The sequence below is a fragment of the Cuculus canorus genome, chromosome 24 (assembly GCF_017976375.1).
Source record: "Cuculus canorus isolate bCucCan1 chromosome 24, bCucCan1.pri, whole genome shotgun sequence".
NCBI classification, from domain to species: domain Eukaryota; kingdom Metazoa; phylum Chordata; class Aves; order Cuculiformes; family Cuculidae; genus Cuculus; species Cuculus canorus.
Window position 1 is genome coordinate 5,816,161 of NC_071424.1, and position 11,227 is coordinate 5,827,387.

The 11,227-nt window shown below is 56.9% G+C and overlaps 2 protein-coding genes across 3 annotated transcripts in view; both read right to left on the bottom strand.

Moving 5' to 3' along the window:
• Positions 1-7,356, bottom strand: part of GNAI3 (G protein subunit alpha i3) — a 30,620-nt gene extending 23,264 nt beyond the window's left edge. The window contains exon 1 of the mRNA XM_054087357.1: positions 7,108-7,356. Within this exon, the coding sequence (XP_053943332.1) occupies positions 7,108-7,225 (118 nt within the window). The 5' untranslated portion in view covers positions 7,226-7,356. The remainder of the gene's footprint in view (positions 1-7,107) is intronic.
• A 149-nt stretch (positions 7,357-7,505) lies between these two features.
• GPR61 (G protein-coupled receptor 61) lies at positions 7,506-11,227 on the bottom strand. 2 transcript variants are annotated; one of them, XM_054087354.1, is made up of 2 exons: positions 11,015-11,227; positions 7,506-9,600 (listed from the first exon to the last, which is right to left on the bottom strand). In XM_054087354.1, exon 2 carries the CDS (start codon positions 9,412-9,414, stop codon positions 8,068-8,070), a length of 1,347 nt encoding a protein of 448 aa, XP_053943329.1. In that variant the 5' UTR covers positions 9,415-9,600; positions 11,015-11,227; the 3' UTR covers positions 7,506-8,067. The 2 variants fall into 2 exon arrangements, with proteins under 2 accessions (XP_053943329.1, XP_053943328.1); XM_054087353.1 differs by lacking the exon at positions 11,015-11,227 and adding an exon at positions 10,325-10,461.

Consider the following 11,227-nt stretch of genomic DNA (forward strand, 5'->3'; position numbering starts at 1 on the left):
GTGTCCCTGCCCATGGCAGGGGGTTGGAACTGGATGGGCTTTGAGGTTCCTTCCAACCCAAACTATTCCATGATTCTGTGATAGAAAAGAATTTCTTGCACAAAACTGTTCTCATCCATGGCCAGAACTAAATCAAAGTTCAAATCCAATTGAGGAGCAAGACCCTAAAAACCATACCAGCTAATCCCAGCTCTGCAGCACAACCTCTGCCTGCACGGGGAAGAAGGGCTCTCACAACAGAAACTGCCAAGAGCCACAACCCCAAACACATGAAGAAACATTTCCCAGGTGGAAGAGAAGCCTTTTATTCCCAATGTGGAACAGCCAACTGGTCCAGGGGTGATAACTGTAAGCGTGATAACTACAAATAAACTGTCACCAGCAACCAGCATCCTAGGTGCTCACCAAGGAAGCCCCAAATTCCCTCCCCCTGAACCAAATTCTTTTCAAAATCAGCCACAAACACCTCGTCCTCTTCAGGAAAAGGCTCCACTGCTGCATTTGAAGCGACACAGTGAGGAGCCAGCCAGGGCCCTCTGGTTTGCAGTTGTTTTTGCAGCTTTTTGACCACCACTCCTGGGAGTGTTTGGAACTAATTGCGCCTGCTGGTGAGCAGTGTGGACTCATGACACCCACTGACAGGCAACACGCTGCCGTGATGTGGCTTCTGGCTGGTGATCAAACAAACATCCCTCCCAGCTGGGCCTCCTGGGCTCCCCTTTCCCACCTACAGCTCCTTCTGTTCACACCGACATTTTCACAGTCAGACCCAAACTGGAACGTGGGGAGCGACTCACAGCAAAGTGCCACAGCACATCACAAACATAGCAAATATTTTCCCTAACCTGACCCGAGAGTCTTCCTGAAGATGCACTCTGCAGCAGCTATTTCATCTTCAGAAGGCCACGGAATAATGCAGGAACACCAGTCCTTCTCAGGCAGGACTCACACAAGTGGGTGCTCTCAGGGATACGGGATTAAAAAGCACTGTCTTGTCTGCTTGGATACCAGCATGGGTGGAATAAACCAGAGAAAGGGCCTATAAAATGGTAACTATATCAGAAAGCAAGAGGTGACTTGGAAAGGGAGGGAACAGTGGGAAGAGAGGGGTTTGGAAAAGGCTTTCATCAGCGTGGTGTCCTGAGTATCGAGTTTCTTCTTGTGATAGGCCTGTTTTTAAACAAACACCCACTGAATCCAACACAGGGACAAGAGCCTTGAGTTTTTAGAAACACTTATCCAAATAAGCAGACAGGCGGGGAACAGACCATTAGCTCCTGCTGGGGGAGAGCTCATTCCTCAGCCACGAGGGAGCCGGCGTCGGATGGAGACCCCAGCTACAGGAGGCTGAGCTCTGCCAGCACCTCTGTTCACCCCAAGATTTGGAGCCTGCTCAGTGTTTGTTTTTAAAGCAAACCCAGGCAGTGCCACCCTGGTAATGGGAGAAGGTTACAACAGGCAGAGAAGTGACCAAACACCACCTGAGAAAACATGAAATAGGATACAGGCATAGGATGGCTATGGGGAACAAAAGGTGACAGTATGGAGGCGGGCGTCACCAAGCCCTGCCACCACCTTTACAAAGAGAATATAACCAGCATCTCCCTGTCATGTCGAACACAAACCCTGTTTAAGCCATAAAGACTGCTGCTCAACCCCGCTTGCGTGAGGAGCAAGTGCCTCGTCTACCTGAAGCAAGGAGCATCTTGTAAGCACAGCTCAAAACTCTGACAAAAAAACATGTTCTAATTAAAAAAATCCCTCTTTGCAGCACACTCTCCTCTGCCAAGAAAAGTGATTTCAACGTTCTCCCTCAGAATTTAATGAAAGTTGAACCATGTCCAGGGGGCTCCTGGAGGACAGGATGAAATCCCAGTTCCCCAGCCAGCCGCTCCATCTGTGGCTGAGCCACGTGTTATAAATTGTCAGTCCCCAGCTCCCCATGCTGAGCCCAAACGCATCTGTCTGTCTGTCCTTCCACAGGCACGTGATGAACACACAACCCCGGCAGCACGAACCAGATAGAGCTCTCATCCCACAGCTGAGCTATGGCATTGGCTGCGCCACCGTGCAAAAAGCAGCCACTGGCACCTACACAGCAGCTTCCAGCAGGGCAATCCCATCCCTTTCCTGAGCTGCAGTTACCCCGATTAAACCACAGCCAATTCCTCAGAGAACTTGGGAGGTGAAGCCATTCTGAAGAATGATTGTTTTGTAGATAGGAAACATTTTGCCTGCCTTGCATCTGTTTTACGTGGGCGAAGGGCAGAACTGCCAGGCAGAAGGTACACAGGGATCCTTGCGCCAGATCCTCCCCCAGGCAGGTTAGAAAACACAGCTGTGAGAGGCAGCTCTGACATCTGAAGAAAGGGAATACCGGCACCGAGACAGACTCTACCTCCATCTCAGCAGAGCACAAGTGCAGCAGGTCCTCCAAGAACTCGCTGAAATGACAAGCACTGTGTCTTTCGAGAGATGATCTGACCTGTTATCACAGTGCTTCAAGTAATCTCTGCTGGAAAGTGGTCCCTGCATGGCTGGGACACTTCTGCACCAAGATTGGGACATCTCAGACATCCAAGAGCACCTTTCACTATGCTAGCTGGGAGCCAGGCGCTGAACTGTTCTCATCACAACTCCCACCGGGGCCTCCTAACGCTGATTAGAGATTGAGGTATTTAATTTTTGTCTCATGAAAACACAGCTCAATGCTGAGCCCAATGGCTGCATTCGAGAAAAACCTTCCCATGGCTACAAGTCACAAGACACACACTGTGCACCTCAAAAAGAGCTCGTGGGAGGAAAGCTCCAGAGACCTCACAGATCAAAGAGGACAACAGCTCCCTGCAGGTCCTCAGGCAGGGGCACTGTGTCAGCTCCGGCATCCCAGGGTGCTCAGAATAGCAGACAGCACTGCAGGGCCAGGACAACCCTGGAAAGCTGAAGACACAGTCCTAGTCTAACCAGAGCCAGAGACCCAGCACCTCACAGCAGCCTTTAAAGTGCATCAGGCAGCTCCAAAACCAATGTCCAACACCCTGACCATCCCTCCAAAACAGGGACCCACAATGCTGTTGTACTTTGGGAAGCTGCTCCTCGTTAATGATATTACAAATACTACCGCTTTGCCCTGATTTGCATCTCGAGAAAGCTCTTCTCCATGGCTGACCAAAACATAACCAAATCTCATGAAGCACCCATGCCAAGGAAGGCCTAGTGAATCTGGAGAGGAAAAAAAAGGCGGAAAATCAGTTTCAGAGAAGAAGCTGAGGCCTCAGGGTGCAGCAGAACTCCGTTAGTTCTGTAGATGAAGGCGATTTTATAACAAACTTATGCTTTTAATTATTTTTGCATTAACTAGCAATATCACTTCAACCAAGTACCCAAACCCAGTGCAATTGCAACAGGCTAAATAGCAATAGGGTCTAGAGGCAAAGAGCCCAATTCTGGCTGCACCCACGGAGCCGGCACCACAGAAATGCCAATGTGCACAGCCCTGGCTGCGCAGCAATGCAACTCTGGCTGGATCTGGCTCCAGGACAACTCCGTGCATCCAGCAGTGAGCTTTTGTTACTTGCTGTCACACAAACCCCCATCCTGAGACACAGCACGATGTGCCAGACCTTCCAAGGTACTGAAGAGAGCAGCTACAGATCCAGATCAGCACCTAAATTATGCAGGAAGAGTTCCTGCACCCTCCTCCAGTTTGGATGCTCATCCCAACTGGAAAACCCACAGGTTTCTACGTCAGCAAAAGTGCATGCCCGCACCTGCAGAGTGGTGTTATCCTGGAGAAAGACTAGGAGGAAAGAGGCAGTGTTCAGCAGGACGTGAGCTCCCAGGTTGTTCCCGGCATCCCAGGAGTGCTGGCTTTGGCTGTAGGAAGCCTTCATCTGCTGCGTGCTGATGGTATTCAAGGGTTGGCGTGACCTTGGATCTGTCACCACGCACTGCTCAGGTTTGCTTTTGTTGTATAAAAACCCAAAGCTTTGGAGCTGTGAAAGGGAAACGTGAAGTGACACGAAATCCCTGCGGAGAAGCTGCCACACAATCAGCTCCAGGATCAGCCTTACCAAGTACCCCCCCGTCAGAGACTACCTCCCAGGCGCAAGGCGCTCCACAACTGAAATGCAGAAGCTCCTGGAAGAAGGGAGTGTACAGCCAGAACCACGGCCCCTTCCTCCTCGGTCCCAGGAAACAAGAGGTTTGTGGGAAAGGAAGTCAAATGCACCAAAACTCTCCCAATTTGAGGTCTGTCACCAACCCAATCTCTCCTAACTCCCTGGCTGGGTTAGCAGAGCTAGGAAAGAACCACCACCCAACAGGAGCCTTCCCTCATGTCACACAACTGCACATCCTGAACTGGGGCAGCCTGGGAGAGCGCATGGGCTCCCAACTTCTCCAATAAATGCATTTCTCCATCCATCCCCGCCTCAGCAAATGGCTCACTCTGCTTACATAAACTACCGCATGATCTCCCACAACCAGTTAACGACACAAGGCGTTATGGATCACAGGCATTTAAATACCACATTGTGAACAAAAAAAACACTTGCTCAAACAATGGAAAAAACCTCACGGACTTTTTCATCCTCTTCTGGCTGAAAGGATGTTTGTTCCCACTGCCGATATTTCCTGCTGGCAATTAACTGTCAAGCTTTACCTGCCCAGGAACAGGGCTGTACACGGGAAGAGCACATTTCAGCGCTCCCTTTGATCACCGGTGATTGCTGCGGTAAATCTGAACATGACGAACCTGTGACATTCCAGAGATTGCAGGTTACAGACCTGAACCCAGACTGGCATAGTTTTCAAATGAGGGCAGACAGCTTGCGACTCTAGTGTTGCACCGGGTGCAAATCCAACTGTTCAGCAGTGCTCCTACGGAGTGCCAACATGCACAAGCCCCTATCTAAAGCCACACTCAGAAGCGCAGCAATCATATTTTCCTGCCATCCAAAGTCAACAGAAGTCCAAAAAGCAATTGCTCTTTGTGCTTTTAAAAGTCTTTTTTAGTGGTTTGAAACCCATTGTTGTGCAAACTTTTGGGCATCCCCTCCCTTCTGCCACTCGCTCCAACTAGAAGCCCCCAGTGTCTTTTCAATATTGCCACAAAGAATACAACACTGCAAAGAAAAAAAACCAACATACAAAAACACAAAGGGAGAATTATTCCACCTGGAGAAATTGCAAGTGTTGCTTACTAACGGCAAAACAAACCCCCAGAGAATTGAGGATTATCCTGACACACAGCCAAGGAGTTTTCTGCATACGCAGCTCACAAGCCTTGGAGGGCTTCTTGCAAGGATACAAGTGAAAACAGGCAAGATGGAAAAGAAAAAGCATTCTCAGGACAAGGATCGATTGGAGAGCAGAACTGTTTGTTAACACACCCTGTTCTAACCAGGGACACTCAATGCCATTGCCCTCAACTCAATCCATCTCCTAGAGATGGAAAACATCAGCATGACAAAGAAACCCAACACAGAAGCCAGAAGAGGAAGACCTACACAAGGAGATGGTGCACACACACTCTACGCAGTGCTCTGCCCAGCCCCAAGTTCCCACCAAGCTCCAAAGAAATGGCACAAGAGTTGGTCCATACCTGGCAAACACTGGGGATGCGCAGCTTTTGCCTCCCCTGCACCCAAGTTTCGTTATCACTCACAAAAACTTCTGAACATGGCTACCAAAACGTGCCCCAAACACAGCAAGAGTTCTCTTCTAAAGAGAACCTGTAGTTCTTCCGAAAAGAAATATCCTGTTCAGCTCCTCTCAAAACTCATGAACATATTTTAGCTGGAAATGGCAAAAACTTCCTTTCTCAGCTGCCTGTGCAGAGCATGCCAGGCAGCAACACCAGGCAGGGAGCTTAAATCATCCACGCAAAGTCAGATCCTATCAGCAGATCTGTGGCAGCACAAGGCCCAGAGCACACAGTGTGGTTACCCTATCCCTGCTGAAGCAGCACACAAGCCAACACGGGTGCTTCTGCTCCCAGAGACCATTTTCACTTGACTCCCAATAAGACTATTTAATTCCCCCACCCCATCCTGAGCATAAACAGCCAAGCCCCAGTATTCAACTCTTGGTATCCAAGTGAGAGCACGAGTGTTGCCCTACTTCTCTGTCCCACAAACCCGCAAATGAAAGGATACCTACGCAGCACCTTCTGCTCACACAGCCCCAGCCCGAAGTCACCAGAGAGGGACCGTCCCCAGAGCAGCCAGGAGGGAGCACGGGTAACATCCGGGCTACATGAAGGTTGTTTCATATCAGATAGCTTGGAAACCCCCAGCCCAGGCGAGTAGAACGCTTGGGACAGGCCATCACCTCCTCTATCACCCTGCAGAGGGGATCAGGGAACTAAGGTGGGGAGACGGGACAGGAGCTGGGGACATCGTCGGGAGCCGAGCCCTCCCCAGCAACACAAAGACTGCTGCTCAGAGTGGCCTTATCCCCTGGGCTCCACGGGACCTCTGCAGCCCTTGGTCTTCCCAACAACCCCCAAGAGATACCTCGGGACCCTCCCCAGCCCTCCCTGAGACCTCCTGGGACCCTTCCCAGCTGCCCTCAGGATCCCTCAGGACCCTACCCAGACCCCCAGACCCTCCTGAACCCCCCTCAGTACCCACCTCAGCCTCCCTCAGGACTCTCCTCAGCACCCCCGGATCATCCTGAACCCCTCACAGAAACCCTCCCCTGCCTCCCCGGCCTTCTCCAGCTCCCCGGGACCCTCATCCGCTCTCTCCGGGACCCCTCGGGACCCTCCCCAGCTGTCCTTGAGATCTCTCAAGATCTGCCCCAGCCCTCCAATTTCCTCTCTAATCCCCCCCCAGAATCCCTCGAGACCCTCCCTCCCTCCCTCCCCATCCCTCTGCTCACCACTCACCTTCTTTTAACCTCGTGGACCCTCTCCTCAAAGACCCTCTCCCCCTCCCCCAAGCCCTCCTGAGCTCTGGAAATCCCCAAGCTCCCTTCCCAAGGGCTCCCTCACCCCCTCCAAGCCCCAGAGACCTCACGGAGACCTCAGCCCTCTCTCCCTTTTAAACACCTTCCCCTAAAGTCCCGACTCCCCCCCCAAGGCCGCCCCCGGCCCCTCCTCACCGAGAAGCAGCAGTTTCACCTCCTTAGCCGCCTTCTCGCCATCCTCCCGCAGGTTGCGGTCGATCATCTTACTCCGTTCCACCGCCGCCTTGTCCTCGGCGCTCAGCGTGCACCCCATGGCGGCGGGGAGGCGGCCCGAGCCGCCGGGGAGCGGAACGGAGCGGGCGGGGAACGACGCCGGTGCTGAGCTGCGCCTCTCGCCTCCCTCGGCCCGGGCGGCTCCCGCAGGCGGAACCGGATATCCGGTCACCGTGTTGCGAGGCACGCTGGGAAGTGTAGTCTTCGTGTGGCACAGAGCGGAAGCTAGAGGCGGAACTTCCGCTCCGGCGCTGCGGGGTGTGACGGGAGGACGGTGGGGTTACGTCACTTCTGGTTGGCTGCCGCGGGGTGTGGTGGGAGATGTAGTTCTCTGGGTGGCAGGGGCACATGGCTGCCCCACGCTCCCCAGGGAGACAGGGCTTGGCCACCCGGCTGTGGGGCGGGCCCGGGGGATCACCTTCCCCGGGGCTGGGGAGAGGAGACAGCACCGCGCTCCCACGCCACCTCCTGGCTGCACAGGCGCTGGGGCCACCCAGGGGTGAGGGAGGCTGGTCCTGAGCTCTGTGCCAGGAGAGGGGTGACCCCAAAACCCACCCCTCGGCTCCCACACTTGGCCCTACCATGCAACAGTTGCCCTGGGGTGATGGCCACCAAACCTCCCCTGGCCACCCATCCCTAAACCCAGTGGCTGGTGGCCACTAACCCACCTCGTCCGGCCACCCATCCCCAAACCCAGTGGCTGGTGGCCACCAACCCACCTCGTCCGGCCACCCATCCCCAAACCTGATGGCCCATTGCAGCGAGTGCCATGGGGCCCCCAAGCCCCCACAGCGGCAGTGCAGGTCCCCACCGTGCCCAGCATGACACTCAGACCAGATCTCCCCTTGCAGCCATGTTTGTCCCCAAGGCCCCAGCCCAACGCTACAGCTCCGCTTTGGGAGAGGGCACCACTGGCATGAAGACCCCATTCCCATCCTGCTGTTCCCGCCTCTCCGGTGCCTCTGCTGTGTCCTCATCAATCTGCCCTGGGATGCGAAAATCGACTGGGATCTGGTCCTGCTTGGGGCTGGGAGTGCGGGGCTGGGGCTCGGCAGGACAACCGGTGCCCTGGAGGAACTGGAGGAAGTTCTCCTCGATGGAGCCCTCCCGGCTGGGCAACCGCAGGTCCTCCTCAGGTGGCTGCTTGAAGAAACAAGTGAGGAGCCGTCCCAGTTCCCCCCGGATCTGCCGGTTGAGGCAGCCGTAGAAGAAAGGGTTGGAGGTAAAGCAGAAGTAACCGAGCCAAGTGACCACAGTCTCAGCCGCCGGCCCCACCAAGGGCTGAGTGCTCAGGGCAGTGTAGAGGTGGAAGGAGAAGTAGGGCAACCAGCAGAAGAGGAATTGGCCCCCCACGGCCAGCAGGATGGCAGCTGCCTTGCCCCCACCAAACGTCCTCTGCGGGGTGGTACGAGGAGCTCCCGAGGTGGTAACCATGGTGGAGCGGCTGCTGAGCGACTCAGAGCGCCGTCGTGGTGTCTCCATCCAGGTGGGGAGGGGGCCGTGGTGCATGGCAGCCACCCGTGCCACCTTGAACATGCTGCAGTAGACCACCACGATGATGAGGAGGGGCAGGAGGAAGTAGAAAACGGCGAAGAAGATCACGAAGAACTTGCAGTAGGGACCACGGCTCCATTGCAAGGAGCAGCCGCGGCCAGCGGGCACCGGCGGGCGGTCAGGGGACAACCAGCCCAGCACAGGGACGAGGGAGGTGGCCACAGCTTTGAGCCAGACGCCAACGAGGACACAGGCCACCAGCCCCACCGTCATCCTCACCTCGTAGCGCATGGGGTGCACCACATAGTAGTACCGCTCCACGTTGATGGTGGAGATGGAGAGGATGCACATACTGATGAAGCAGACGCTGAGGAACAGGTAAACGCGGCACATGGCCTCGCCGAAAACTGGGCTGTCGAAGACAGCTGATCCAGAGAGCATCTCCAGTGGCATCAGGGTGAGGGCGGCCAAGAAGTCCACCAGGCAGAGGTGGAAGACGAAGACGAATTTGCGCAACGCCGGCGTCTTCACGATGACGGTCATGACGGCGGCGTTGCCCACGATGGCCGTCAGGTCAATGAGCAGCATGAAGAATAGCCCCACCGATTTTGAGGCCATGTCTTTGGGTTTGCCATCGGCTGTGCCATTGGGGGGCACAGGGCCTGGGGAGGGCTGGAGACCCCGCGCTGCCCTAGAGCCATTCCAGGCCCACGGGGCGGGCAAGGAGGGCTCCATCCTGTGCCGCCGCACCAGTGCTCACCAGCCCATTGCCCATCCTCAAGGTGTTTGGGCATTGCCAGGGGGTCACATCCTCGCCCGCCTGCTGCCAGCCTTGTGTTGAGGTCCAGGGATGGGTGCTGGCATGGTGGTGCCACTCAGAGGACACACGGATGACCCCCGGCCCCCCTCATCTCTGGGCACCTGCGGGAAGGGCAGAGCTGTCACTGGGGAGGACAAAACACTGGGGGGGACCCAAAAGAGCCCAACGTGGTCTCAGCTCAGCTGTGACCCCCAACCACACCTCCATCGCCCACAGGTCCCCCTCCATGGCCCCCACCAAACCCTTTCCTCAACCACAATCCTCATTCCCTCCAAAATTGAGCAATTTTGGGGCTAAAGCCCCCCAAATGCCAAGGTTTCAACCCAAAATTCCCCAGCAGGATCCTTCGCCCGGAGCTTGGGGACCACGGGTGCTTGCAGGGATGGATGGGTGCCACTGTCACCCCAGATGCCTGGGTTCACCCCTTGTGCTTTGGGGGCCACATGTGATCCCCCACCCCAGGATGAGTGCTGCACCCTCACCCAGCTTCGGGTGCAGGTGGGGGGCTGGGGGCCACCTGGGCACCCCTCACCCACGGCTCCTCCCGCAGTGGGAAGGGGGTCCCCAACCCCTGCACCCCAGGGAGCCCTCGGGGGGTGGTGCTGATGGGGAGGGTGTCCCCAAGCCCTGCACCCCTCGGGGTGGGGGGTGCTGACAGAAGGGAGCTGCAGGCGATGGGTGTCCCCCTCCCCCGCTGATGCCCCCGGCTGGGGTCCCCCCACACCCCGTGTGTGTGGGGGGGGGTGTCCCCCACTCCCTCCCCAGCCGCACCCCCCCGAGCCCCTGGGTATCGCCCCGGTGGGTCGGCCGGGCCGCGGCACCTACCCTGGGGAGCTGCATGGGGCCGGGGGTGCCCGGGCCGGCGGGGATGCTCGGGGCCGCGGAGCCGCTGCGGCGAGGGATGCTCGGTACCCGCGCGGCTGCTGGGTCCTAAGCGCCACCCGCCAGCACCGCGGTACCCGAGCACAGCTTCCCCCCCCCCCCCCCCCCACGGGCCTTTCCCGCAGATCGGGGAATTGCGACCGGCTGGAGCGCAGGTGGGACCCCCCCCGGGATGCGGGATGGAGGGTGAGTGAGTTCCCCCCCCCTCCCCCCTCCTGGTTCCTGCCCCACGTGTTTCTCCGTGCCTCAGTTTCTCCAGTCGCCTGGGGAAGGGATGGAAGGGTCCCTAGCGGGGAGCAGCCCCTCCGGGGCTATGGGTGGGGAAGCAAAGTGGAGGAATGGCGAGGGTGGGGGGGTATGAAGAGAGGGACCCTGGGGTGGGGGAGCGGTGGGAAGGAGGGGCTGGGAGCCGGTTCACAGCGGGGGCCATAGAGCGGGAGTGGGTGCAGGGGGACACAGTGGGCCTTGGGGGGACTCAGAGGGGCTGTAGAGGCCCCCAGCTTTGCTCACCCCCAGCCCAGTGCCCCTTCCCTCGCTCCCAGTTGGGCAATAGAATAACTGGGATCAGGGCAGTGTACCCCTCCAGCCATGCTCTGTGCCTCAGTTTACCCCAGGGCACAGCCAGTAGCTTACAAGGCGGGGTCCCCATCACTTCCAAGGCCTGGCATCCCTGAAAAGTCTGTCCGGGCTGTGAACTTCATCCTGGCAGTGCCCTGGGTCCCATCCCATGGATGTTGGGGGGACGTGCGCCCAAGGGGTCCCATCCCTGGGCCAGTGCGTGGTGGGTGACGAGTGGCTGGCGAGGCGGACAACGCAGTGGCCCTGCCGCAGGCCCCGCACGTCACG

Bases quoted from the DNA above. Each gene is read 5' to 3' on its own strand.
- GPR61 (XM_054087354.1), bottom strand. From the start codon at position 9,414: ATGGAGCCCTCCTTGCCCGCCCCGTGGGCCTGGAATGGCTCTAGGGCA.